General features: G+C 46.6%; 1 protein-coding gene across 2 annotated transcripts; it reads left to right on the top strand.

Annotated features, from left to right (window-relative positions):
- Positions 1-3,568: 3,568 nt before the first annotated feature.
- AP3M2 (adaptor related protein complex 3 subunit mu 2) lies at positions 3,569-22,417 on the top strand. Of its 2 annotated transcripts, none has more exons than XM_005226104.5 (9): positions 3,569-3,888; positions 5,395-5,732; positions 10,275-10,446; positions 11,632-11,769; positions 16,133-16,218; positions 16,465-16,598; positions 18,440-18,647; positions 18,893-19,037; positions 20,376-22,417. In XM_005226104.5, the coding sequence occupies exons 1-9, from the start codon at positions 3,786-3,788 to the stop codon at positions 20,474-20,476; spliced, it is 1,425 nt and encodes a 474-aa protein (XP_005226161.1). In that variant the 5' UTR covers positions 3,569-3,785; the 3' UTR covers positions 20,477-22,417. The 2 variants fall into 2 exon arrangements, with proteins under 2 accessions (XP_005226161.1, NP_001180169.1); NM_001193240.2 differs by having other exon boundaries at positions 3,657-3,688; positions 20,376-21,287.
- The last annotated feature ends 1,416 nt before the right edge of the window (positions 22,418-23,833 follow it).

A 23,833-nucleotide genomic window follows, 5' to 3' on the forward strand; every position in this document is an offset into this window, starting at 1 on the left:
TATTTAGTTTTTTTAAGCAACCTCCATACTGTTCTCCATAATGGCTGTATCAATTTACATTCTCACCAACAGTGTAGGAGGGTTGGCATTGGTTTTTATGGTATTAATAGAAAATTTCTCAGCAGTGAAAGGAGTTAAACACTAGAATGGTTAATCAGTGGCAGCTTTAGAAAAGCTTTTCCTGGAGATTTTTTTTTAAATCATGAAATAGATTCACTATTGTGGTCTCTCTTAAAACCATTGGAATGTATTATGCAAGCATCCAAAATCCGTGTTGTTTGATTTGACTCAACAAATATTCAGTGTTGGCTTATTTGTGACCCTGGGCATCATTACGACTGAATTCACACCATCTGTTCCTGCCCTTGGAGTGCCTTTCTTCCGAGGATCCCCATCTCAACTAATGACACTTTCATCAACGTGGTTGCCCAGATCAGAAACCTATGGATCATCTTTGATGTCTACTCTCCACACTACTCACTCCCAGTTAGTTTCAACCCGGATCTCTATCCTTTACCTGTCACTGGGATTTGTTCACTTCTCTCCAAATCCCCACCATGGCTGCAGTCACATATCTCTCATGTGGATTACTGCAGTACCTAAATTACCTCCCTGTCCCCAAGCTTGGCCTTGCTTAATTCATCTATATGCATGGTGTCTCTGAAATGAAAGTCTGAAGGCCTTTCACTCTCCCACTTAACGTCCCACAGTGGGCTCTCGGGGTCCCGAGAGGACAGGAAGTGGGCACCTTGAGGCACACGGCTTAGACCTCCCTGCACGCTTGAATCCCAGCTCTGCCACCCATCTCCTTACCTGACCTTATGCAAGTCACTTACACACTCCCTGCAGCTTTCTCAGTTGTAAAAAGGGGATCAGAGCCATGGTTCGTTTTAGGGTAGTTGGGAGGATCAGAGGAAGCTGGGTCTGCCTCTCTTCCATGAACCCTTAATTTGGAGTCCCCGACTCTGGGCCTCTCCTCTTTCTGTGCTCACTCCCTGAATCATCTCAATGGTCCCGTGACTGACTGTCCACATCCTGACAACTCTAAATTTATGTCTCTAGCTCAGACCTCTCTCCCAGACCTTAAACTCATAGATTCTTTCCAACATCTCCATTTGGATGGCTACTAAAGGTGCAAGGTTTTATAACTTAACATGCAAACCATTCTATACAGAATAGGTGGATAACAAGGTCCTACTATATGGAACAGGGAACTATACTCAGTATCCTATGATGAACCATAATGGAAAAGACTATGAAAATGAATGTCTATATATGTATGCTGCTGCTGCTGCTGCTAAGTCGCTTCAGTCGTGTCGGACTCTGTGCGACCCCATAGATGGCAGCCTACCAGGCTCCCCCGTCCCTGGGATTCTCCAGGCAAGAACACTGGAGTGGGTTGCCATTTCCTTCTCCAATGTATGCTGCTGAATTGCTTCAATTGCATCTGACTCTGTGTGACCCCATGGACTGCAGCAGCCAGGCTCCTCTGTCCACGTGATTGTCTAGGCAAGAATACTGGAGTGGGTTGCCATTTCCTTCTCCAGGCTACATATGTATAACTGAATCATTTTGCTGTACAGAGGGAATTTACACAACACTGTAAATCAACTGTACTTCAAGAAACTAAATAAAAGCAAACAATTATTACAAAACTCACAGCCACTTGGCTCTTACTTACCCACTAATCTCATTTAAGAAAAAAAAACCTGCACTCTTTATCCCATTCCAACTCAGCTAAAGCTAACTCTCTCGTCTCTAGAGCTTTCCACATGCACTCTTCTCTGCCCTTCCACCTTGATGGAATCCGTCAGTATTTGTTTTTCAAGTGTTAGTTTAGATGGATTTCCCTGGCTCTAAGTCTATTCCCTCCACCAGCAATGCCTGCTCCCCACGTGCTCCTAGCTCATCACACCGTTTTTTTCATTTGTTTAAATCTTTCATTTGGTTTTCAATATTTACTTGGCTGTATTGGATCTTAGTTGCAGCACGTGAGATCTTCACAGCATCACACAGGCTCTTTAGTTGTGGCATACAGGCTCCAGAACATGTGTCGTCAGTTGCTTCTTGAGGGCTTTGTTGCTCTACGGCACGTGGGATCCTAGTTCTCAGGGATCGAACCCGCGTCCCCTGCATTGCATGGCAGATTCTTAACCACTGGACCAGCAGGGAAGCCCCACAGCCTTTTGTAATTGCTTCTCATTTGTTTTTCCAGCTAGGCTCTCTGACAAGAGACTGGGCCTGTAATGTTGCTCACTGCACCTTCCCAGACATGGGGCTTGATACATGGGAGGCTCTTAGCAAACATTAGTTCAGTGAAAGAGTGAGAAACGCCTGCAGCAGTGACAGCAGCTCTGCACGTGAAACATACACGCTGCTTAAGGACTGTGTGGAACTGTATCTTGTGCGGCTTCCTAACTAGTAACCATTGCTAACACTTTTCTAATTGAATCCCCACAACTTACTGAGGTAGGTACTATTACTGTCTTTTTTTGAGAAGTAAGCAAGTTGAAGTTTGGAGAAGTTAAGCTACCTTCTCAAGGACATAGCTGATAAATGTTGGAGCAGGATTCAAACCCAGGCACTCTGGCACCAGAGCCCATAACCTAATAGGACTCCTCATCACACAGCCATTTTGAGTTGGGATTTTCTCTCCTGTTTAGTTCAAAAGTAGCCAAATATCTGCCCTTAGCAAGTATTGCAAAGAACAACCCACGTCACCTTCAATAAACATTTATCATGGGCCCACGTCAGAAGCTGCCACTCAAAGTGAAAACCAAAGCACCGGCAGGGCAACTCCCTCCTCGTTCAGATCACAACCAGCATCACCACAGTTGACCATCTTATTGAATATATCCAATGTCCAGACGCCACGGCAAACCCTTTCCACATCCCATCCCGCATAACAAGTAAGTTTTCGTTTAACTGAACTTGAATCTTTTGACTTCCATTGCATGCTTTTCTGGGGAAGCCAAACTTAAATCATCAGAGATCCAATGCAATTTGGAGAAAGAACTGCCCAACCCTCACATTTTCAGATCTGGGAACTGGGACTCTGAAAGGTGAACGGCCTTGCCCAAGGTCGGGCAGGTGGCGGTTCAGCTAGGGCTGGAAGAGGCCTTCTGGATTCAGCTCCAGAGCTCTGGACACGGCGTTGCACAGCCAATCACATCTCCTTTACTCAAGGTACGTAAGTGAAAAGGCATCACGTTTCTTTTTAAACGCACTTGTTTAACGGAGACCAGTTATTGCTAGGTAGAGAGCAGTTATTGCTGCTCACGACTTATCATCTATGATATGCTGTTCCGTAAGTCGTGCCCTGGAAGTCACACTTTCTCCGCATCCTCTTCCTGGCGTATCCCGCGGTTACGCAGGTGGCTTCGCAGCGCTCAGGGGCCTTTTGTGACTGGGTGACCAGGTGGAGCCGGGCGGGCCGCAGGCGGTTCGCGACAGCCAATCAGGGCTCAGAGCCCCGGAGCGGCACCAATCAGAGGTTAACGGAGCGTGAGCCAGGGCCAATCGGGGGCTCGAGCCCGAGAACAGGGCGAGCGGCGGCCCGCGGTCAATCAGAGCGGAGGACGAGGCCCAATCGGCAGCCTTCAGACGTGGGTCGCGGGCGGGCTGGGGGCGCCCGGGGGCGGGGCCTGTCCGCGCGGCCGCAAGGTGGGCTCCGCGAAGAGCTAGCGGGGTAAGGAGCGCGGACCGCCCGGGTCGGGGTGGGGCTGGGCGCGTGGCGGGGGCGCGGGGTCACGGGATGCGGCCGGAGCGACCCTCGGAGCTGCGTGATGCTGCGGGGAGATGCGAGGGGCCGCGTCCCGGACTGGGGTGGTGGCCACTCCGGCCGGAGTGGTCGGCGGAGGAGGAGACCGTGTTGCCGTGGAGACGCAGGTGCGCGGACGGGCGACCCTTCTCAGCCTTGGATCGTGCAGCCCGTGGACACCCGGGCTCCAAGCGGCCTCTATCCTCCCCTCGACCCGAGCAAAAATAACCCGCTTTGGCCAGCAGTCTATGCGCCCCCACAGCCTGGCTCCCCGCCGCCCCCTCCCTCCCGCCGGCCTGTCGCGGGCAGAGGGATTAAGCTCGCCCTGCGGCTCTTGGTTAACAGCAGGCCTTTGCAGTTTGACCACCTGGACCAGTTCGCCGACTGGCCACAGCTGGGGTCCAGCGTGGCCGCCTCGTTCCGGTGACTGGCATTAGAGATGCCGCCGCCTGAGGGACCTGGGGGATCCCCCAGAGGGATTTTTTTTTAAAGGCATCTAATACAGAGCTTTGTGCTTAACAAGGACTTAAGAGAATGGGGTCTGACCGAGTAAATAAAGACCACAGGACAGCTCCATTCCGTGATCAGCGCTGTCCAGTAGAAATAGGCAGGGACCCATATACTATGTAATTTTACATGTTCTACTAACCACATTAGAATGTTATAGCTTATATTTATGCAGTATATCCAAAATATCAATATTAAATAAATTTATAAGTTAATATTAGTAATTGATTTAATTAATTGATATTAAATTATTGGTAAACTGTCTGAAATTTAAAAAAATTCTTTTGTATTGAGTATAGCTAATTAACAATGTTGTGACAGTTTCAGGTGAACAGGGAAGGGTCTCAGCCATACATATACATGTTTCCATTCTCCCCCAAACTCCCCTCCCAACCGGGCTGCCACATAACATTGAGCAGAGTTCCGTGTACTATATAGTAGGTCCTTGTTGGTTATCCATTTTAAATATAGCAGTGTGTACAGTCTCCACCCCAAACTCCCTGTCCTTCCCCCAACCTGTTCCCGCCAACAACCCTAAGTTTATTGTCTAAGTCGGTGAGTCAGTCTTTAAACACAATGCTTTTCCATATAAAGCCTTCAAAATCTGGTGTGTGTCTTCTATTCACATCTCAGTTTGGACTAGCCACGTTTCAGATGCTCAATGGCCCCGTTTGGCCAATGGCTACCAAATGAGATGATGCAAACATAACCATTTCTTATATGTGAGTTGTTGCCACATATAGGGAACACCTCCGTGTTCTTTGAAGCCTTCTTGTATGCAAGGAGATGGTGCTGTGCAAGGAGGCAGCAGAAACATGAGGCAAGGTCTCTTTTTCTCCAGGAGCTCCTAGTCCACTTGAGAAAGTAGACACTCAAAAATTAAGTCGAATTTTAAATGAATATGATTCAGGCAGTATTAAAGATAACTGTACAGTGTATAATTAACTGACAAATGAGATGGCTGTTAATTACCCTTGGGGATCCTAGGGAGGGACACTTCTGACTCCTGCAGTGGTGGAAGATTGAATCTAGTCTTAAAAGATGGGTAGGAAAGCTTGGGCTGCTGGACGGATGTGGAGGGGGCTTTGGTTGACTGCAGTTGACCATAGCTTCTCTTATTTTTTTAGGGCTGAGCATTTGCCGAGGCTTTCAGACTGAAAAAGACTCTCTTCGCTCACTGACAGTCTCCACCATGATTCACAGTCTTTTCTTGATCAACTCCTCTGGGGATATTTTCCTGGAGAAACACTGGAAGAGTGTGGTTAGCCGTTCCGTTTGTGATTACTTTTTCGAGGCACAAGAGCGAGCGACGGAGGCCGAGAACGTCCCTCCGGTTATCCCCACCCCGCACCACTATCTCTTAAGTGTTTACCGTCACAAGATCTTTTTTGTGGCTGTGATCCAGACGGAGGTGCCACCTCTGTTTGTCATCGAGTTCCTTCACCGGGTGGTGGACACGTTTCAGGTGCGTGAATGTGAGGAGGTTCATCCGTGGACCTTATGAAGTGTCTTTGTAGCTTTGTTTCCATGGTTTTCAGCCTCAGTTAAGGAACTAAAAGGGCTTCCTTGATAGCTCAGTTGGTAAAGAATCTGCCTGCAACACAGGAGGCCCCGGTTCGATTCTTGGGTCGGGAAGATCCCCTGGAGAAGGGATAGGCTACCCACTCCGGTATTCTTGGGCTTCCCTTGTGGCTCAGCTGGTAAAGAATCTGCCTGCAATGCAGGAGACCTGGGTTCAATCCCTGGGTTGGGAAGATCCCCTGGAGAAGGGAGAGGCTCCCCACTCAAGTATTCTGGCCTGGAGAATTCCATGGACTGTTTGGTCCATGGGGTTGCAAAGAGTCGCACATAACTGAGCAGCATTCACTTTAAGGAACTAAAAAAGAAATCACAACTCTGACAGTGCTCACTTCCTCTCCCATCTGATAAGATTCTTGTTTCTGTTTATTGAATGGGTTGTATCTTGAATGACAGACTATACAGTTTTGAACCTGTGGCCTGAGAAAGCCACTCTACTTAGTATGACTGTATGAAGTCATTTCAGTTCTAGAGACTGGAATTGTCCTACGTTTTGTTCACAAAGCTAAGGAGTTTCAGTTTTTTTAAAGGCTTTTGTCAGGTCGGTTTATTTCTCTCCCTTGGTTCTTATCTCATCATAACAAAGATTTGGAATGGCGGGTTAATTATAGCTCAAGCAGGCAGGATTTCTCAGCTCTTGTCTTGTCATAGCAAGGATTTGAAACAACAGACTAGTTTCAGCTCAGTGACAGCTCAAGAAGACAGAACTTTTATTAAACTGACAGCTGAGATAGTATACTCCCGAGATGTGGGAACAGACCAACCCCAAAGGAGAGGCTCGATTTTTTTATTTTTATGGCAGACTTGATGTTAACCATTGTTAACAGCATTGCTTTGAGTTGCATCAAAAACTGATGCGTGTGGAAAGATATATTTTTTTAAACTAGAAGAACCTAAATAATGCTTGTTTCATTCTCCCCGGCAGGCTAATTTGGGAACCCACCCTTCAGCTTGAGTTTGTGCTCATCCACAGTGTATGAGTACCAGAGACGGACCTTGTTGCAAGCTTAGGACTTCTGTAAAATTTAAGGGGTACATTTTCCAAGATGTAGTTTTCACCTGGAGTTTTTCCTTCAGGAATAGATTTGGAGATCTTGGGGGCACGGGGGGCTGGTCGTACCAGGATGTCAGCACGTGCTATGGGACAGGATTTCAGGTGGCCTAGACTCTGGATCCAGACAGTGGCATCCTCTCCCTAAAAGATTGCTCCACCTCTCATGGTTGTGGTTATCTGCATAACTCAACGATACATGAGAATCAAGGGTCCTCTGGTTTAACTTCTGTGTCATGTGAAGTCCGGAATTAGTCACATGAATACAGACATTGTGGGATTGGAGAGGAGAAGGAGGACCCAGACCTTCTGATACACATTAAAAAGCAAGTCAAAAAGAGTCCTTTCATTTGCTCTTATAAATATATGTCACATGTTTGGAACAGCTTTCATCTCCAAAGAATGAGCATATGTTTAAGTTTTCCCCCCACAGTCTTTCTGGTAGTACTCTTAGTGGCATATCAGCTCCTTCTCACGGTGAGAACCTGAGAATTATAAACCCCAGTATGTGGAAGAAGCAGAAGAACCCAGCAGTTATGATCTTCAGCTGCTCAAGCCTGGGCCTTGTTAGGATTTCCACACGGGATATTTCACCCCATTAACCGTCGCTCCGTATCTCCATAGTGATGTTATGTAACTTATTACAAGAGAGGAAGTGAAGAAAGTTATTTAATCTACTTGGAACCACAGAGGAATCGGGGTAAACAGTGAAGTGGCTGCTTTAGAAGGCTGGGACTTCACAGCTTGCCAGTTTGGAAGAATTTGTTAGAAGTCTTTAAATGGACGCATCCTGATTTGAATGTCTTATGTGATGTGTGTTCTCTGGCTTCTGTTCTTTCTCTGGTGCTGGGCTGTGACGGAGGAGCCCCTGCTGTGGAAGTGCACACGCGTTGCTATAGCACTGTCCCCTTCCAGCTGCTGATTAATAAAATCACATTCTCCCTAATTAGGAAAGCAAGGGAGGTGTTTTTAAAAATTTATTTTATTGATGTATAGTTGATTTGCAGTGTCATGTTAATTTCTGTTGTATAGCAAAGTGATTCAGTTTTATATATATATATGTATGTATATGCACATTTTCCATAGTTTTCCACTATGGTTTATCACAGAATATTGACTATATTATTAGTTCCCTGGGCTACAGTAGGGCCATGTTGTTTATCCGTTCTCCATATAGTAGTTTGTATCTGTTGATCCCAACCTCCCAATCCATCTCTCTCGCACCTCACCTCCCCCTTGGCAACCACAAGTCTGTTCTCTACGTCTGTGAATCTGTTTCTGCTTCGTAGATAAGTTCCTTTGTGCTGTATTCTAGATTCCACATATAAGTGATGGTTTAGTCACTAAGTTGTGTCCGACTCTTGCAACCTCATGGGCTGTAATCTGCCAGGCTCCTCTCTCCATGGGATTCTCCAGGCAAGAATACTGGAGCAGGTTGCGGTTTCCTTCTCCAATAGAAGTGATATACGATATTTGTCTTTCTCTGACTGACTTATTTCACTTAGTATGATAAGGTCTGGGTCTATCCATGTGGCTGCAAATGGCCTTATTCTATTCTTTTTTATGCCCCAGTGGTATTCCATTGTATAGATGCACCACATCTTTATCCGGTCATCTGCTGATGGACACTTAGGTTGCTTCCATGTATCAGCCATTGTGGATAGTGCTGCTATAAACATAGGGGTGCATGTATCTTTTTGAATTACAGTTCTGTTTGGGTATATGCCCAGGAATGGGATTGCTGGATCATATGGTAGTTCTATTTTTACTTTTTAAGGAACCTCCATACTGTTCTCTGTAGTGGCTATACCAATTTTGCATTCTCACTGACAATGTAGGAGGATTCCCTTTTCTCCAATGAGGAGTTTTATTTTTCAAAATGAAATCACTCATGAGAAGGAAATGTGTAGCTTTTTTTCCTCCTCCAATCTTCATTTTTTAAAGAAAAAATCTTTTTGTTTTAGAAACACGTTCCTGACTCCTAGGTGCTCTTGGGTATTGGAATGTGTCTGAGAGTTGACATCGTCCTGACGTAATTCACGTTCCTGACTCCTAAGTGCTCTTGGATATTGGAATGTGTCTGAGGGTTGACATCATCCTGACGTAATTTAGGTCACCTCTGGAGTCTGTGTTCAGTTCTGGATGTCATCATTTGAGGAAACTATTAGAAAATTAGGAAAAATCCAAAGAAATGGCAAGAAAGTTAAACAATCTAGAGGCCTTACCGTAGCATGACCAGTAGCAGGACCAAACAGGGAGTTTGGCCCTGAGAAGAAGAATTGAAGGCAAATGTTGTCCTGGGCCTCTGATCTCTGTGGGGCTGTTACACAGCCTTGTTCTGTAAGGCATATCTAGGAAGCAGGTTTCAGTTTAGCCAAAGAAAGGACTTTCTAAGGATCAGCACTGCCCATGAATAGAATGGACTTTCTCAAAAGGGGTGCATTTCCCATCAATGGGTGAATTCTTGAGGACTGTCTGACCATCTGAACGGCCCAGCAGCAGAAGCACGGACATTGTCAAGAAGGGCACGCCAGGTGCCTACAGGCCTTTCTCTCTGCATCATTTCATCATGGTGCATCAGAGTTTACATGGCGCTTTATAGTTTACAAAGCACTTTCATACATGTTCTCATTTAATCCGTCATGCTTAGTTCTTACAACCCTGTGCGTCCATGCATGGTATTATCCAGATTATACTATTAGAGACATCGAGACCTAATTAGTTACCATGAATTAATCTAGTAGGTGACAATTAAGATTATTACCCAGGCCTTCTGATTTGGAATTCAGTGCTTTCCCCACAACCCACATAATTTAGTGTCTAAGTTTAGCCTTTCTTAATAAAGGGACAAAGTGTTATTAGAATCCTAGCATCTTAGAAAAAGGATGATCCAAAGAGATTTTCTGGTGTGCTAGCTCACACCCCTCATTTCATTTCTCTCAGTTCTTTTTTGCTCCATGAATGTTGAGGAATAGCACAACAGTAAGAGTTAAAAATTTGGGGGTCCAGGATATATTGTATCAGATATTATTATCTCACATAGTTCATTCAAATTCATGTTCAAAACCACGTAATAGTCTAGACTCAGTTTTGTATTCTTCATATTAGTTGAAGAAACTAACCCAAAGGGATTAAATGACTCACTTTAGTATATGAAAGAAGTTATTAATGATACTTGCGTTATAATCTAGTCTAGTTTTCTTTCCACCAAACTGGGCTGCCTAAGAGAACCAGGGTTATGCTTCATCCCCTTATTGTAGAAGAAGGTCCCAGAAACGCTGCGTGAACACAGGTGGACATTACTTGATAATCTCTGGGCGCGTTCCTTCACCATCACAGTCTCTTGAGTGATAAATGTATGTATTGTGTCTTCATCAGGATTATTTTGGAGTCTGTTCGGAGCCAGTGATAAAAGACAATGTGGTTGTGGTTTACGAGGTGCTGGAAGAGATGCTGGACAATGGGTTTCCACTGGCTACCGAGTCGAACATCCTCAAAGAACTGATAAAGCCGCCCACCATCCTTCGAACTGTTGTCAACACCATCACAGGTACGGGAGGGGCCCCGCGGGAGGCGGCCGCCATCCTGCGTGTGGCTTAGTCCTCTGGTGTGCCTTGTTTCGAGTGCTTGTTTTGGGGATCTCAAATGTCCAGATGCTTTCATTTCGTTCTTTGTAGTCTTTAGTATAACCTAAAATAAAACTTGTGTGTGTGTAGAAAATATTCTGATTTCAATGACAGAATAAACTGTTCTCCTTTTAAAAGGAATTTTCCCTGGGCTTCCGTTATGGTCCAGTGGTTTTAAATGTGCCTTGCAATGCAAGGGACACCGGTTAGACCCCTGGTCTGGGAAGATTCCACGTGCCATGGAACAACTAAGACCATGCACCAGAACTGCTGTGCCTGCATGCCTAGAGCCTGCGTGCCCTAGAGCCTGCGTGGCCTAGAGCCTGCATGCGTAGAGCCTGCGTGGCCTAGAGCCTGCATGCCTAGAGCCTGCGTGCCCTAGAACCTGCGTGCCTAGAGCCTGCGTGCCTAGAGCCTGCGTGGCCTAGAGCCTGCGTGGCCTAGAGCCTGTGCTCTGCAACAGAAGCCATTGCAGTGAGAAGCCCACGCACGGCAAGGAAGGCCCAGCACAGCCGAAAAATAAAATAACCGAATCTTTAATAATCATCAGGTTTCCTCCTGATTATAGAAGCAGCACATGATTATTGTAGAAGGTCAGAAATACAGAAAAGCACAGAGAACATGAAATAAGCTCATAATCACTTTTAACATACAGTGTATATATGTATTTTTATCTTCTTTAGTGAGATGGATAATGTATGGACAGGTGGAATTTTTTAAAACGAGTTAGAATACGGTTTTTACCCATGAAATTTTTATATCAATATGTGGATTACCATCCCTACTGAAACCCAATGCATTATTTAAGCTGCAAGCCATTGGGGAATTTGAGAGACCGAGTTCAGGTTACTTTCAAAACCAAAATAATATGCTATCTGTTTCTCAGGTAACTTTTTTACCTGTATTCTGCCTGAGGAGGCACACCAACTGGGGACAAGTGTTTTAAATGGACTAGTTTACCAAGATGGAATTTGGGAAAACTATAATCTTTATTTTGGAAAACTTCTTCAAGTAAGCATGTAAATAGTGGATGCATAGGAACTTTTAGGGACGTGCTCTCTGGTTATTAGGTAATTGGTTTCATCTAATTACAATATTCATTGTCTCAGGAAGCACCAACGTGGGCGACCAGCTGCCCACTGGGCAGCTGTCCGTGGTACCTTGGCGACGAACGGGGGTGAAATACACCAACAATGAGGCCTATTTTGATGTGATTGAAGAGATTGATGCCATCATTGACAAATCAGGTGGGTGCTTGCAGCCTGTTTACAGAACTGTGAAAATAGAGGCCCCCTTCAGACAGTGCTCGCTCATTATCAGAATTGTCCCCCATTTAAGGCCATTTATTTAACTTAGAGTCTACTTTGTGTCAAGCATTGTGTATTAGAACTGGACTGAAATGTCATGATATAGATGATGTGATCGTACATGTAGGAACTCTAAAGACTCCAGCCTAACACTGTGAGAACTAATAAATGTAATATAGTTGCAGGATACAAAATCAGTATGTTTCTGTACACAAACTTGCACAGCGTTTTGTACACTGACCTTGTACGGTGATGTTTCTGTACACAAACAACAAACTATCCAAAAAGGGAACTGAGAAAACAATCCCATTTACAGTAGCAACAAAAAGAATAAAATACTTAGGAATAAACTGAACCAAAGAAACTTACACCCTGAAAATTACAAAGCGTTGATGGAGGAAATAAAGAGCAAATAAATGGGAAGATGCTATATTTTCATGGATTGGGAGAATCGGTGTTGTTAAAATGTTTGAAATATCCAAAGACATCCTCATCAGAATCCCAAATGCTATCCACATTAGTCTCTCAATGGTATTCTTTATAGAAATAGAAAAAACAAAACTCGTATGGAACCACAAAAACCTCAAATCGCCAAAGCAGTCTTGAGCAAGAATAAACCTGGAGACTTCACAATTCTAGATTTCAAAATATATTATAAACTTATGGTAATCAGAACTGTAAGGTGGACTTCCTAGTGGTCCAGCAGTTAAGAATCCACCTGCCAATGCAGGGGACACGGGTTCAGTCTTTAGTCCCGGAAGGTCCCACTTGCTGAAGGGAGCTAAGCCCTCAAGCCACAACTACTGAGCCCCGGTGCCACAAGTACTGAAGCCTGCGTGCCTGGAGCCTGCGCTGCACAACAGGAGAAGCCACTGTATGAGAAGCCCATGCACCGTAACTGGAGAGAAGCCTCTGCTCGCCACAACTGGAGAAAGCCTGCATGCAGCAGTGAAGACCCAGTGCAGCCAAAACTAAAAACAAATATTAAACAACTGTACGGTAAGGTCATAAAAATAGACATATACACCAGTGAAGCAGAATAGAAGGCTCAGCAATAAATCTGTCAACTGGTCTTCAACAAGCGTGCCAAGAACATGCGATGGGGAAAGGCTAGTCTCTGCAGGGGGTGGTGTTGGAAAAACTGGATGTTCACGTGTAGAAGAATAAAATCACCCTTAATCTCACACCACACACAAAATCCAACTCAAAACGTTTTAAGGACCTAAATGTAAGACCTGGAAACCATAAACCTACTAGTAGAAAACAGGAACAGAGCTTCTTGACACTGGTCTGGGCAGTGGTTTTTTTTTTTTTCCAAGATATGATACCAAAGCAAAGGCTTCAAAAGGAAAATTAGACCAATAGGATTGTATCAAAATAAAAGCCTCCATACAAGAAAGGAACCAGTCAGAGGAAAAAGACAGCCTGCAAATGAGAGGAAATGTATGCAAACCATATATCTGATAAGAGGTTGATATCCAAAATATGTGAGAAACTTATACAATTCAATAGCAAAAAAAAAAAAAAAACAGCCAGATAATCTGACTAAAAAAGTGGGCATAGGATCTGAAAGCAGCACTAGTGGTAAAGAGCCTGCCTGCCACTGCAGGAGAGACTTGAGAGATGTGGGCTCAGTCCCTGGGTTGGGAAGACCCCCTGGAGAAGGACGTGGCCACCCACTCCAGTGTTCTTGCCTGGAGAATCCCCATGGACAGAGGAGCCTGGTGGGCTACAGTCCTTGGGGTCGCAAAGAGTTGGACACAAGTGAAGTGACTTGGCAGAGGATCCGAAGAGACATACTTCAGAAAAGCCGTACGAATGGCCAGCAGGTAAATGAAAAGGTGCTCAGTGTCATCCAGGAAAAGCAAGTCAGAACCACAGTGAGGTATCACTCGCACCTCATATCAAGAAGACAAAAGATGCAGCAGGCATTGGCAATGATGTGGAGAAAGGGGAACCCTTTGCACTTGCTGGGGGAAATGTAAGTTGGTGCAGCCGCTGTGGAAGCAGTACGGAGGCGCCTCAAGAAACTGAAACTCCCTAATGATCCAGCAGTCCCACTCCTGGGTCTAGATCCAAAGGAAATGGAGTTAGCATCTCAAAGAGGCGTCCGCACCCCTGTGTTCACAGCGGCATTGTTGGCAGCAGCCAAGATGTGGGAACAAACCAAGTGTCTGTTGATGGCTGATGGATAAAGAAGACGTGCGGCAGACACCCTCACACACAGGAACGTTACTCGGCCATATGAAGAAGTAAATCCTGCCACCCGTGAAAACACCGGTGAACCTAGGGGACGTGATGCTGGGTGAAGGAAGCCGGACACAGAAGGACAAACGTGCCATGACTGCACATGGAAAAACCTGATATGGACCAGTGCCGGGCTCCCCTTATATGTGGAGTCTGCAGCAGTCAGGTCCGCAGAAGCAGAGTAGAAGGTGGTTACCAGGAGTGGGGAGGATGGGAATGGGGAGAGGTTGGTGAAAGGTGCCAAGCTTCAGTTCTGCACGATGAAGAAGTTGTGGAGATTCACCACGCAGCACGGGGACTACCGCAGTCTACTTTCTTTTCCATGTTATTGAGTGTAATTGAGAAACGTGTAAGGTATTCGGAATGTTCATTATGGTGATTTGATCTACATGTAGGTTGTGAAAGGATTCCCCCCTACCCCAGCTAGTTAAATTATCACATGTGTCACCTCACAAGTATATTGTCTACTTGAAATTTACTAAAAGGGAAAATTTTAAGGGCTCTCACCACAAAATCCCAACTAACCGTGTGAGGTAATGGACGTGTTGGTCAGCTTCATCATGGTGATCACTTCACAGGGTGTGTGTGTATTAACACACAGCTTTTATTTGTTGACTATACCTCAACAACGCTGAAGAAAAGCCTTGGGAAAACATGACGTAGAGCCATGCTGGGCTCACATTTTCAATGGTTTTTATCCTCTCAAGTGAAAAAGTAACAAACTGAACTCTTGTTGATGAGATGTCCTTTTGGAAGTATTTGACTCTCAGTTGTCAGCGCAGACCTGAAGTTTAATCACTAAAATTCAGAGAGTCATAGTCTCTTCTATCCATTCAGAGAGGTTAACACGACTACAAGTCCTTAGAGTGAGGAAATTTATAGAAAGTTCTCTTTGCATGAGCGAACTCATTTATCCAGCAAGTGCTTACGGAGAATCCATGGTGCTGTAGCTGAGCACCAGGCGGTGGGTGTGTGATGGTGATGAAGACGGGGCCTGTGGCTGCAGGAAGCTTCCTGAAAGTCTAGTGAGGGGGCGAGAAAGGGGAAAAGAGAGGTCCCCTCGCACCCAGACCTAAGTATAAAGCTCAGGCATGCTTCATCAGTAGAATGAGTAGGAGTTAGTACAGGCTGCACGGATCTGGGAGCAAAGCAGGTGCAAACACTCTTAAGAAGAGTGAAACATTGTTGGGAAATTACATAGCTCAGGATGACTGGACTGAGACGCATAAAGAAAGAAAAGTAACTGATGAGGCTTTAAAACCAAGTAGGCACAGCAGCTTTTTGTATTATCCCCAAACTGGAAGGGTCCCAAATGTCCATCAGCAATAGAAAAGATGAACAAGTTTCAGTGTGATCATACCAGGAGAAGGAGAAGAGCAGGAAAACCAGGAAATAGGAGGGGTTAGGAGAAAGGAACACTTGAAAGAAAGAAGTGGTCACAGGAGGCTGCAGGAGAGAGAGCCTGTGAACTGAAGACCAACGTGTCAGTTCCATTTGACATCAGAGCTCCTTGGGGGCCTGTGAAGTGAATATACCGTCCATGGAATTCTCCAGGCCAGAATACCAGAGTGGGGCGCCTTTCCCTCCTCCAGGGGATCTTCTCAACCCAGGGATCGAACCCAGACCTCCCACGTTGCAGGCGGATTCCTTACCAGCCGAGCCACAAGGGAAGTCCTTGGTGCCTGCAGGGAGAGCAGTCCCTGATGTGAATTCAGTGTTCCAAACCATTGGTCAAGATAGCGATGTGTGTGATTCTGGCACTAGATTTAGAGCTCCTCCAGGCTAACAGTCTCACCAGTCTTTATCCCTGCTGCTTCATCAGAGTGTCTTGTGCTTGCTGTGCAGTTGATAAAGGTTTTCGAGGACAGGTGGATTGGGTAGATGATTCGGATGGATGGATGGACAGAAGGAAGGAATGAAGAACGGGGAGGGGAGGAGGAAGGAAGGAAGGAAATGGGATGGGAGAGGAAGAGAACGCTAAGGAGGGAGGAAGGAGTCAAGTTCGTTGGGAAGGACAGAAAGGGTCTCACCTTCTTCCTGTCTCATCCTGTCTCAGGGTCCACCATCACGGCCGAGATCCAGGGGGTGATCGACGCCTGCGTCAAGCTGACCGGCATGCCCGACCTGACACTTTCCTTCATGGTAAAATCCTGGGCCGGAGATCTAGTCCTTGGGACGTTAGATGCTTCTGGAAAGACAGAGCGGCAGGAGGGGATGGAACTGGAAGGGATGGTCAGGGCCAGCCACAAAGCTCACAGGCGGCCTCGAATGTCCCCGAGTCACAACAGAATGTGTGCGTGTGTTTTCATGAAAGCAGCACCTGAGTTACTTTCCTGAAAGACGCGTGGTTCTAACTCCCACCTGTGGCTGTTGCTTGATGTTGCCCAGAACCCCAGGCTGCTGGACGATGTCAGCTTCCACCCCTGCGTCCGCTTCAAGCGCTGGGAGTCCGAGCGCATCCTCTCCTTCATCCCCCCAGACGGCAACTTCCGCCTGCTGTCCTACCACGTCAGCGCGCAGAAGTAAGCAGCTCACGAACCTGAGGGCAGAGTGTGTGCGTGTGCGTGTGTGCACGTGTGTGTGTTTGGAAACAGTATCCGCAGCGATGAAGAACTCAGGCTCTGAAGTTACCTAGTAACTAATCAGGTAACCGCGGGTGAGTTGTTTCTCCTTTCCCGTGCCTGTTTTCTTTATCTAGGAAAGCTGAAGTAGTGAAAGTAACATGTAATGAAGTAAGGGGCTTCCCTGGTGGCTCAGTGGGCAAGAATCTACCTGCCAATGCAGGAGACGCAGGTTCAATCCATGGGTCCGGAAGATCCCCCTGGAGAAGGAAATGGCCACCACTCCAGCATTCTTGCCTGGGAAATCCCATGGACAGAGCAGCCTGGCAGGCTACAGCCCACGGGGTCACAAAAGAGTCGGACACGACTGAGCGACTAAACATCAACAGTAAAGTAATAAGTAACTTGAAAATAATCAAGGTGCCTTGTTATGAGGATTAAATAAGAAACTCTAAATAGTGGCTTCCGCACAAAATAAGTGCTCATTACGTTTGCTGCTGTTAGTTTTGTTGTTATTGTGTGCCTAAACAGGAATGTTTTTCCCTCAGATTGGAATCTGAGAACACCTGTATTTCAGTCCCTTTTACCCCAAAAAAGTAGTGAGTGGTACTCTGAAGAACCATACAATTCAGTGACTTTGGGTCTTGAACATTCTCTTTACTATGGACTCTGAGTTCTTTTGGGGGAAGGCATAGAGTAGATGTGGAGAAGGCAATGGCACCTCACTCCAGCACTCTTGCCTGGAAAATCCCAGGGACAGAGGAGCCTGGAAGGCTGCAGTCCATGGGGTCGCTAAGAGTTGGACACGACTGAGTGACTTCACTTTCACTTTTCACTTTCATGCATAGGAGAAGGAAATGGCAACCCACTCCAATGTTCTTGCCTGGAGAATCCCAGGGACAGGGAGCCTGGTGGGCTGCCATCTATGGGGTCGCACAGAGTCGGACACGACTGAAGTGACTTAGCAGCAGCAGCAGCATAGAGTAGATGTGTAGATTGAAGAGAGCCTTGGACCTCTCGGCCACTGAGGCCTTCCTGTGGGATTCGGAATAAATAATTTGGGGAAATATCTGAGTGCTTGAGAGCGGAAGCTCTAAAATCAGACTGCCCGTACTTAAGCCCCACCTGCAGTACTGATGATACATGACCTTGGCAAGTTATTGAATGGTTAACCTCGGTTAAGTATAAGGACATCAGTATTAATGACATCAGGACAGAAGCAATGCCTGCCTCATACTTATGGGGAGGATTAAATGAGTAATCGAGGGAAAACCTGTAGGGTCATGCTGGCCTCAGGACGTAGTGCTCCACAGATGCCAAGGATGGTTACAACTGTAGTATCAGCCTGCAGTTTCTCTGTCAGATCATGCCGACCCCATCCCTTAGGGGTTTTTGTAAGGATCAAAGTCAAGTTAAAAGCACTCTCACGAATTTGTAAAAGCCCCATGAGGTATGAATGTTACTCTCCCAAGTGCAAATAATTGTTGGTCACATGCAAAACGTTAAAACACGGAAATGTGATTTCTGTTTGCCATGCCTTTTCCTCAGAGTCCACCGAGTCTGCTCTTTGGTTTTGTTGATTTCATTCTGAGTCGTTAGAAGAGTTAGTTGACTTACTAATCAACATCTTAGATTTACAGAAAGAAAACGATCAAAGCCGTCTAGAGGGTTTTTCTCTGCATACTCTGTAAAACAAGGACGGAGGTGAGGGAGGGAAAGCTGCCAACAGAACAGAAAAGGGAAAAGTGGCCGTTTTTCCGGTACGTTGACGATGTGGGCTTTTTGTCTCCTCTCTTTTCCAGCCTGGTGGCGATTCCAGTGTACGTTAAACATAACATCAGCTTCCGGGACAGTAGCTCACTCGGCCGCTTTGAAATAACGGTGGGGCCTAAGCAGACCATGGGGAAGACCATAGAGGGGGTGACCGTCACCAGCCAGATGCCCAGAGGCGTCCTGAACATGAGCCTCACGCCGTCTCAGGGGACACACACGTTTGACCCAGTCACCAAGGTAGGAGGATACACAGGAGGTTCGAGATGCCTGTGTTTGAAATAGCAGGAGCTCTGCAGCACCCCTTTCTGTCTTGTGGAAAGGCGAGCTTGACGAAAGGGACGTGGTTGAGGACACCGAGATAATTCACAGTAACAAGGAGCATTCTCTTCTGGGGAACCCCCAGGAGGTCATAGGAACACAGGGAGCTCAGGCGTCTCAGGTGTAGTTGCCACCAAAACTTCCTCTTTTCTCTCTCTTTGGAGATGCTGTCTTGGGATGTAGGGAAAATAAATCCCCAGAAGCTCCCAAGTTTGAAGGGAACCATGAGTCTCCAGGCCGGAGCTTCCAAACCAGATGAGAACCCCACGATCAACCTGCAGTTTAAGATCCAGCAACTGGCCATTTCTGGTGAGTGACGCCCAGCTCAGGGTTGGGGGTGGGTGGGGGCCCAAGGTGGTGATGTCACAAAGTCCCCCCGGCTGCTCCCTGTCCACAGAGTTGGGTTTTGTTAGCTGATATGTGATCTTTAGTCAGATCTTTCCCAGCCCATTTCTGGAGGAAGTCTGTGACCCTCCCTCAGTACTGGAGATGGCAGTGCTCGTGAGCCGTTGTTGAGTCACCCTGGGGGCGCTGGCTGGGCCACCCCGGGTCTTCAGCACGGGGATGTGTCTGCAATCTCAGCCGGTGAATGAAGAGAATTCCCCACCTTTCCCCCAGTTTCAGAAGATTTCACGTGTGCTGTGATCACATGGGACGCTTGCTGACCTGAGTTATCAACTATAGTTTACACCCCACCACCCGGGGTGATATCAAGACTTGTTACCTCTCTGCAGGTGTCTACTACGTGCCGGGCACTAACTTAAGCTCTTTTCATCTATTTTCTTATTTAATTCTTAGAATGACCCTTTCAGATGGATAGGAGATGACTTCAGCTTTATATGAAGTTCTTGTTTTCTTTACCAATGGATCACATCTAGTTTAAATGATTAGAATTCCTTTAAACGATAAGCTCTTTTCATCTTAAAATGCTTAATAAACTTTAAAGCTCTGAATAGTATAAAATGTTCTTTTCTTAGTCCAGTGAGAATATTTAAGAAGCACTGAAGAATTAATTCATCACTTTTCATCATTAGTTTATTCATTCAGTTATACTTTTATTTGATCATGAATTTCTTAATTTTGTTGTTATGAATTCATATGTTCAACCCCATAACTTTGAGAAAAATCTGGAGTGGTCTTATTTTTTCTTACCCTCGTTTCAGCCTGCATATAACTTTCTGCCCTTTGCACCACAGGGACAGATCTCATTGGCTGGCTTTTTATTGGCGCAGGTTTTTATTTTCAGCCTATGTTCCAGGGGTGAAGAATCTGTCAGCTGTGTTCAAGTGACATAATTAAGTGTAGGTTCCCAGGTAGCGGAATGGTAAAGAATTGGCCTGCAATACAGGAGATGCAGGAGACTCGGGTTCGATCCCGGGGTTGGAAAGATCTCTTGGAGAAGGAAATGGAAACCCACTCCAGTATTCTTGCCTGGAGAATCCCATGGAGAGAGGAGCCTGGCGGGCTATGGTCCAAAGGATCTGTAACATCCCAAAGAGCTGGACACAACTGAGTGACTGAGCACACACACATTTTCCGGAACACGGTTACAACTTTCTCCAGCCCTCGAAGCTCTTTGAGTTGACGTGAATTAACCAGTTATGCTATCTGCTTCTTTGGAATAACGCTTACCTTCCTTCCTTGCAGGCCTCAAAGTGAATCGTCTGGATATGTATGGAGAGAAGTACAAACCCTTCAAGGGCATAAAGTACATGACCAAAGCTGGGAAGTTCCAAGTTCGAACCTGAAGCGAGAATTTCGCAAAGCAGACGGTCACGAACACTTTTTCATTTCTTAACCTGTCTAGAAGTAAAACCCATCAGCCTGGCTCGTAGGTCCGTGACCCCTCTGGACCCACTGGCTCCCGTTTTCCTTAGCCTTCAGCACCGAGGAGCGAATCCAGGGAGACAGGGTCGCCGGGGGGCCGGGGCAGGACCCACCCACCAGCATCTCCAACCCAGTTCTCAGAGCAGAGGCAGCTGGAGGTACCTGACTGCGTGTTGAACTGTTTGTAACTTTGTAACGGGGTTACCCCAGGAAAAGACCAGCGTTTGTTACTTGTTCCGCTGTAATTTTCTTCAGCCAAGGGAAGACTTCTTTGTTTTTGTTTTTTAACCCCAGGGGGAAAAAGAATTAGAGCGCACTTGGAAGGAAACGAATGTTAGTAGAGGACGGCAGGGGGAAGGCATGGAGTGTGTGCACCCCCATTAAAGTGAAGAGAGAGGGGCACCCATCTCCACCCCCAGGAGGGGCTGGGAGGAACGGAGTGGAGTGAGTTTCCTTCTGAGCCCTCTGTTTGTATACAAGCATAAAGATCTGTACTTCTAGAAGCAAACTGGAAGCTTCTTAAATCGGAGCCCCCTGCTGACATGGAAGCCCCAGCAGGATGAGACTTTTCCCTCAGAGGCTGGGACGCCGCTCCCACCAGCTTGCAGAGCCGCCCTCTCCGGTGAGACGGTGCCCCGCCCGCTCCCTGGGGGGCAGTGGTCTCAAATACCTCTTTCCTTGACCCACCCCTCGCCAAACAACTCCACTCCTTCACAGAATGGCTGCTCCCCTCGGCGCCAGGGCAGGCTGTGTGTCCTCGTCCATGTCGGTCGGGGGCTCCCTGGGGGCTGGAGCCTGACCTTCCCGTTGGCACGCTTTCCCGAGGTCACTCTCAGCCAGACGCTGATAGGAGCGGCCAGTCCTGGGGGCAGGTCCAGTAACGGCATTTCCTCAGAGTGTCTTCTGTTCTGCACCCCCCCTGTATAATCTATTTATTAGCAATATATTGACCAGTCCATGTTTGTTTTTAAGACCCGCCCCCCCTCCCCAGATCCCTTCAGTCGTTGAATAAAACCGATGTAGGAAGATGGGTCCTGTTGCGCCTGTGCGGCCCGGTTCAGGAAACACAGCCCTGAAGGTGGTCTGCAGGCCTCCGCAGCCGGAAGCTTTCCATTCAGCTCAGTGTGCCCATCACCCATTCCGATATTTATAGATCAGACAGGTATTTTAAAATTATAGTTTATGATGCGATATTGTACTCTGCTCTGTGCATGGAGAGAAATGAAGACTTTGTGCTCTCCAACCCTACAATTTTTCTCTAATGCCCTGTTTCCAAGTACTTAGGTAGTGGTTTTTATTTTTTTTTTCCTATAGTTTTCTCTTCCTACTTCCTGGATTTGTTTTTTTACTGCAGAATAATGCTGCTTTGTGGTTTTGCTCTGGGGTCTGTTGTGCTGTGTCTCATAGCCCATCACTCCAAAATTTGTCCTGGATCCAAGATCCCATTCCTGCGCCTGCCATGGTAGGGAAACGTCTCTGCCTGTACGTTCCAGAACAACGGAAGTACTACTCCTGAGTGCTCTGGAGGATTTCAGGGTTTCCTCGGTCACAGGAGACAACCCATCTTGGTCCCTGAATACCCTTAGGTTTATAAGTCTAGCTGTCTTATTCCCTCCAGGGCAGCTCATCCTAATTTCAAGGGAAGAATTTAAGAAGTAAAGTACTGGGGCTGTGGGGCCCGCAGACCATAGCAGGGGAGCACCCCGCACCGAGCTGCAGACCCTGGGATACCCCCTCACCTCAGTGGTGTGTCAGCATAGGTGGTACCGGGTGCCCCCAGCAAGCCACTCGGTTCCACACTTGTTTAACATGCAGAAGCATCTTCTCTGTTTAAATCTTAATAAAGTTGCGTGTTGCCAGTCCTTCATGTCCTGAGTGTCTTGTTACTAGGACCGTGGGCGATGCTCTGCACACATGCCCAGCGGAAGCAGGAAGAAAGAGGAATTCAGGGGATCTCACTGCATCTGCACTTTCCAACCAGCAGACCGAAGCTGTATATATGGTTTGGGTATGTCATCTTGCAGGTCGTGAGAACAAAGGTCCAGATCAATCAAATTATGTTCCCCAGGGTACAGAAGACGAAACCACTGAAGCTGCTGGTGTCTCTTCTAGCGCTTTCCCTGTCCTGGCCTCTCGTGCTTCTTAGGTTGATTAATTGGGACGTGAAGCCAGGTGCAGGGGTCCTGGTTATCCTGATTGCAGTGAAGACTTCCCGGAGTCTCCTGGGATGTGTAGACGAGGGTCCTCTCATGGCCGGGGGACACTAAGAAAAGGACTTCTCTCTGCCTTCCGACCACAAGTTATTGCTACCCCATCCTGTCTGTTTCATTGACTCATCTCCCTGCCTTGGGTCTGGCTGTTTCCTTAGCCTCACAGTGTGACCAGCAAGGTTCATAACACTTGTACTTTCCTCTGTGGCCAGTAGGTGGTGACTCAGTGCCAACATTAATTTTTTCTCTTTAATTGTTAGAAAAAAAATTTTTTTTGAAGGAAACTGAAACTCTTTAAATTTTGCCTCAAGACCCCAAGTTTGTGAGTCTTTGACTTTGGAGGTTAGATGTGGAACCAAAGTTTATGATCCTCTTTCGACAACCTGACCTAGGATGGGAGCTCCAGGGGAATGGTAGTTTCCATCATTTGAGTTTCTCTAGGTCTTTACCCATTAAAGCTGTTTGCATGATTCTATGAGGATCTTTTTTGTTCTTTGGGTTTCTATTAACGTCTTTTATTAACAGCCAGAGATAGTAAAGCAGTACTACTTATTTCCCTATCGCCCTCTCCTTCCCCCGACACGTCCCAGACATTTTATCCTGACTCTCCTAACCCACACCGGGTAGTGACGTGTTGCGCTCTAAGTGTGTTTTAGCCTCATCCACATGCATCTGTCCTGCAGGGCTGGGGGCCCTGCCTGGAGCTCTGTCAGTGGCCTCTGCTGAGCACCTGTCTTCAAACAAGCCTGTGGTTTCCAGGGCTTCACTCAGAGGAATGTGGGGGCCTTTTAACTTTGCATTTCCATCAAAGGAGCCCTCCACTGCTTCATTTCATTTCAATAACACAACTGTCCGGAGAAAAGCTCCTTCTGCAACGGGGGAGGGGATGAAACCAGCAGAACTCCGACCAGAGCTGCGGTTACAGGGGTCTTCCTTACCACTGTCTTCCAGCCGTCTTCTCCCCAGAGGGCTAAGGTGCACATTTACCTAAGACAAAACCTGCCCCTTTCACAGGCTGAAGTCAGGAAATCTGTGACTTATTGAACTGGTCCCGGGACAGAGCATTGT

Source organism: Bos taurus, chromosome 27, assembly GCF_002263795.3.
Source record: "Bos taurus isolate L1 Dominette 01449 registration number 42190680 breed Hereford chromosome 27, ARS-UCD2.0, whole genome shotgun sequence".
Classification (NCBI taxonomy): Eukaryota; Metazoa; Chordata; class Mammalia; order Artiodactyla; family Bovidae; genus Bos; species Bos taurus.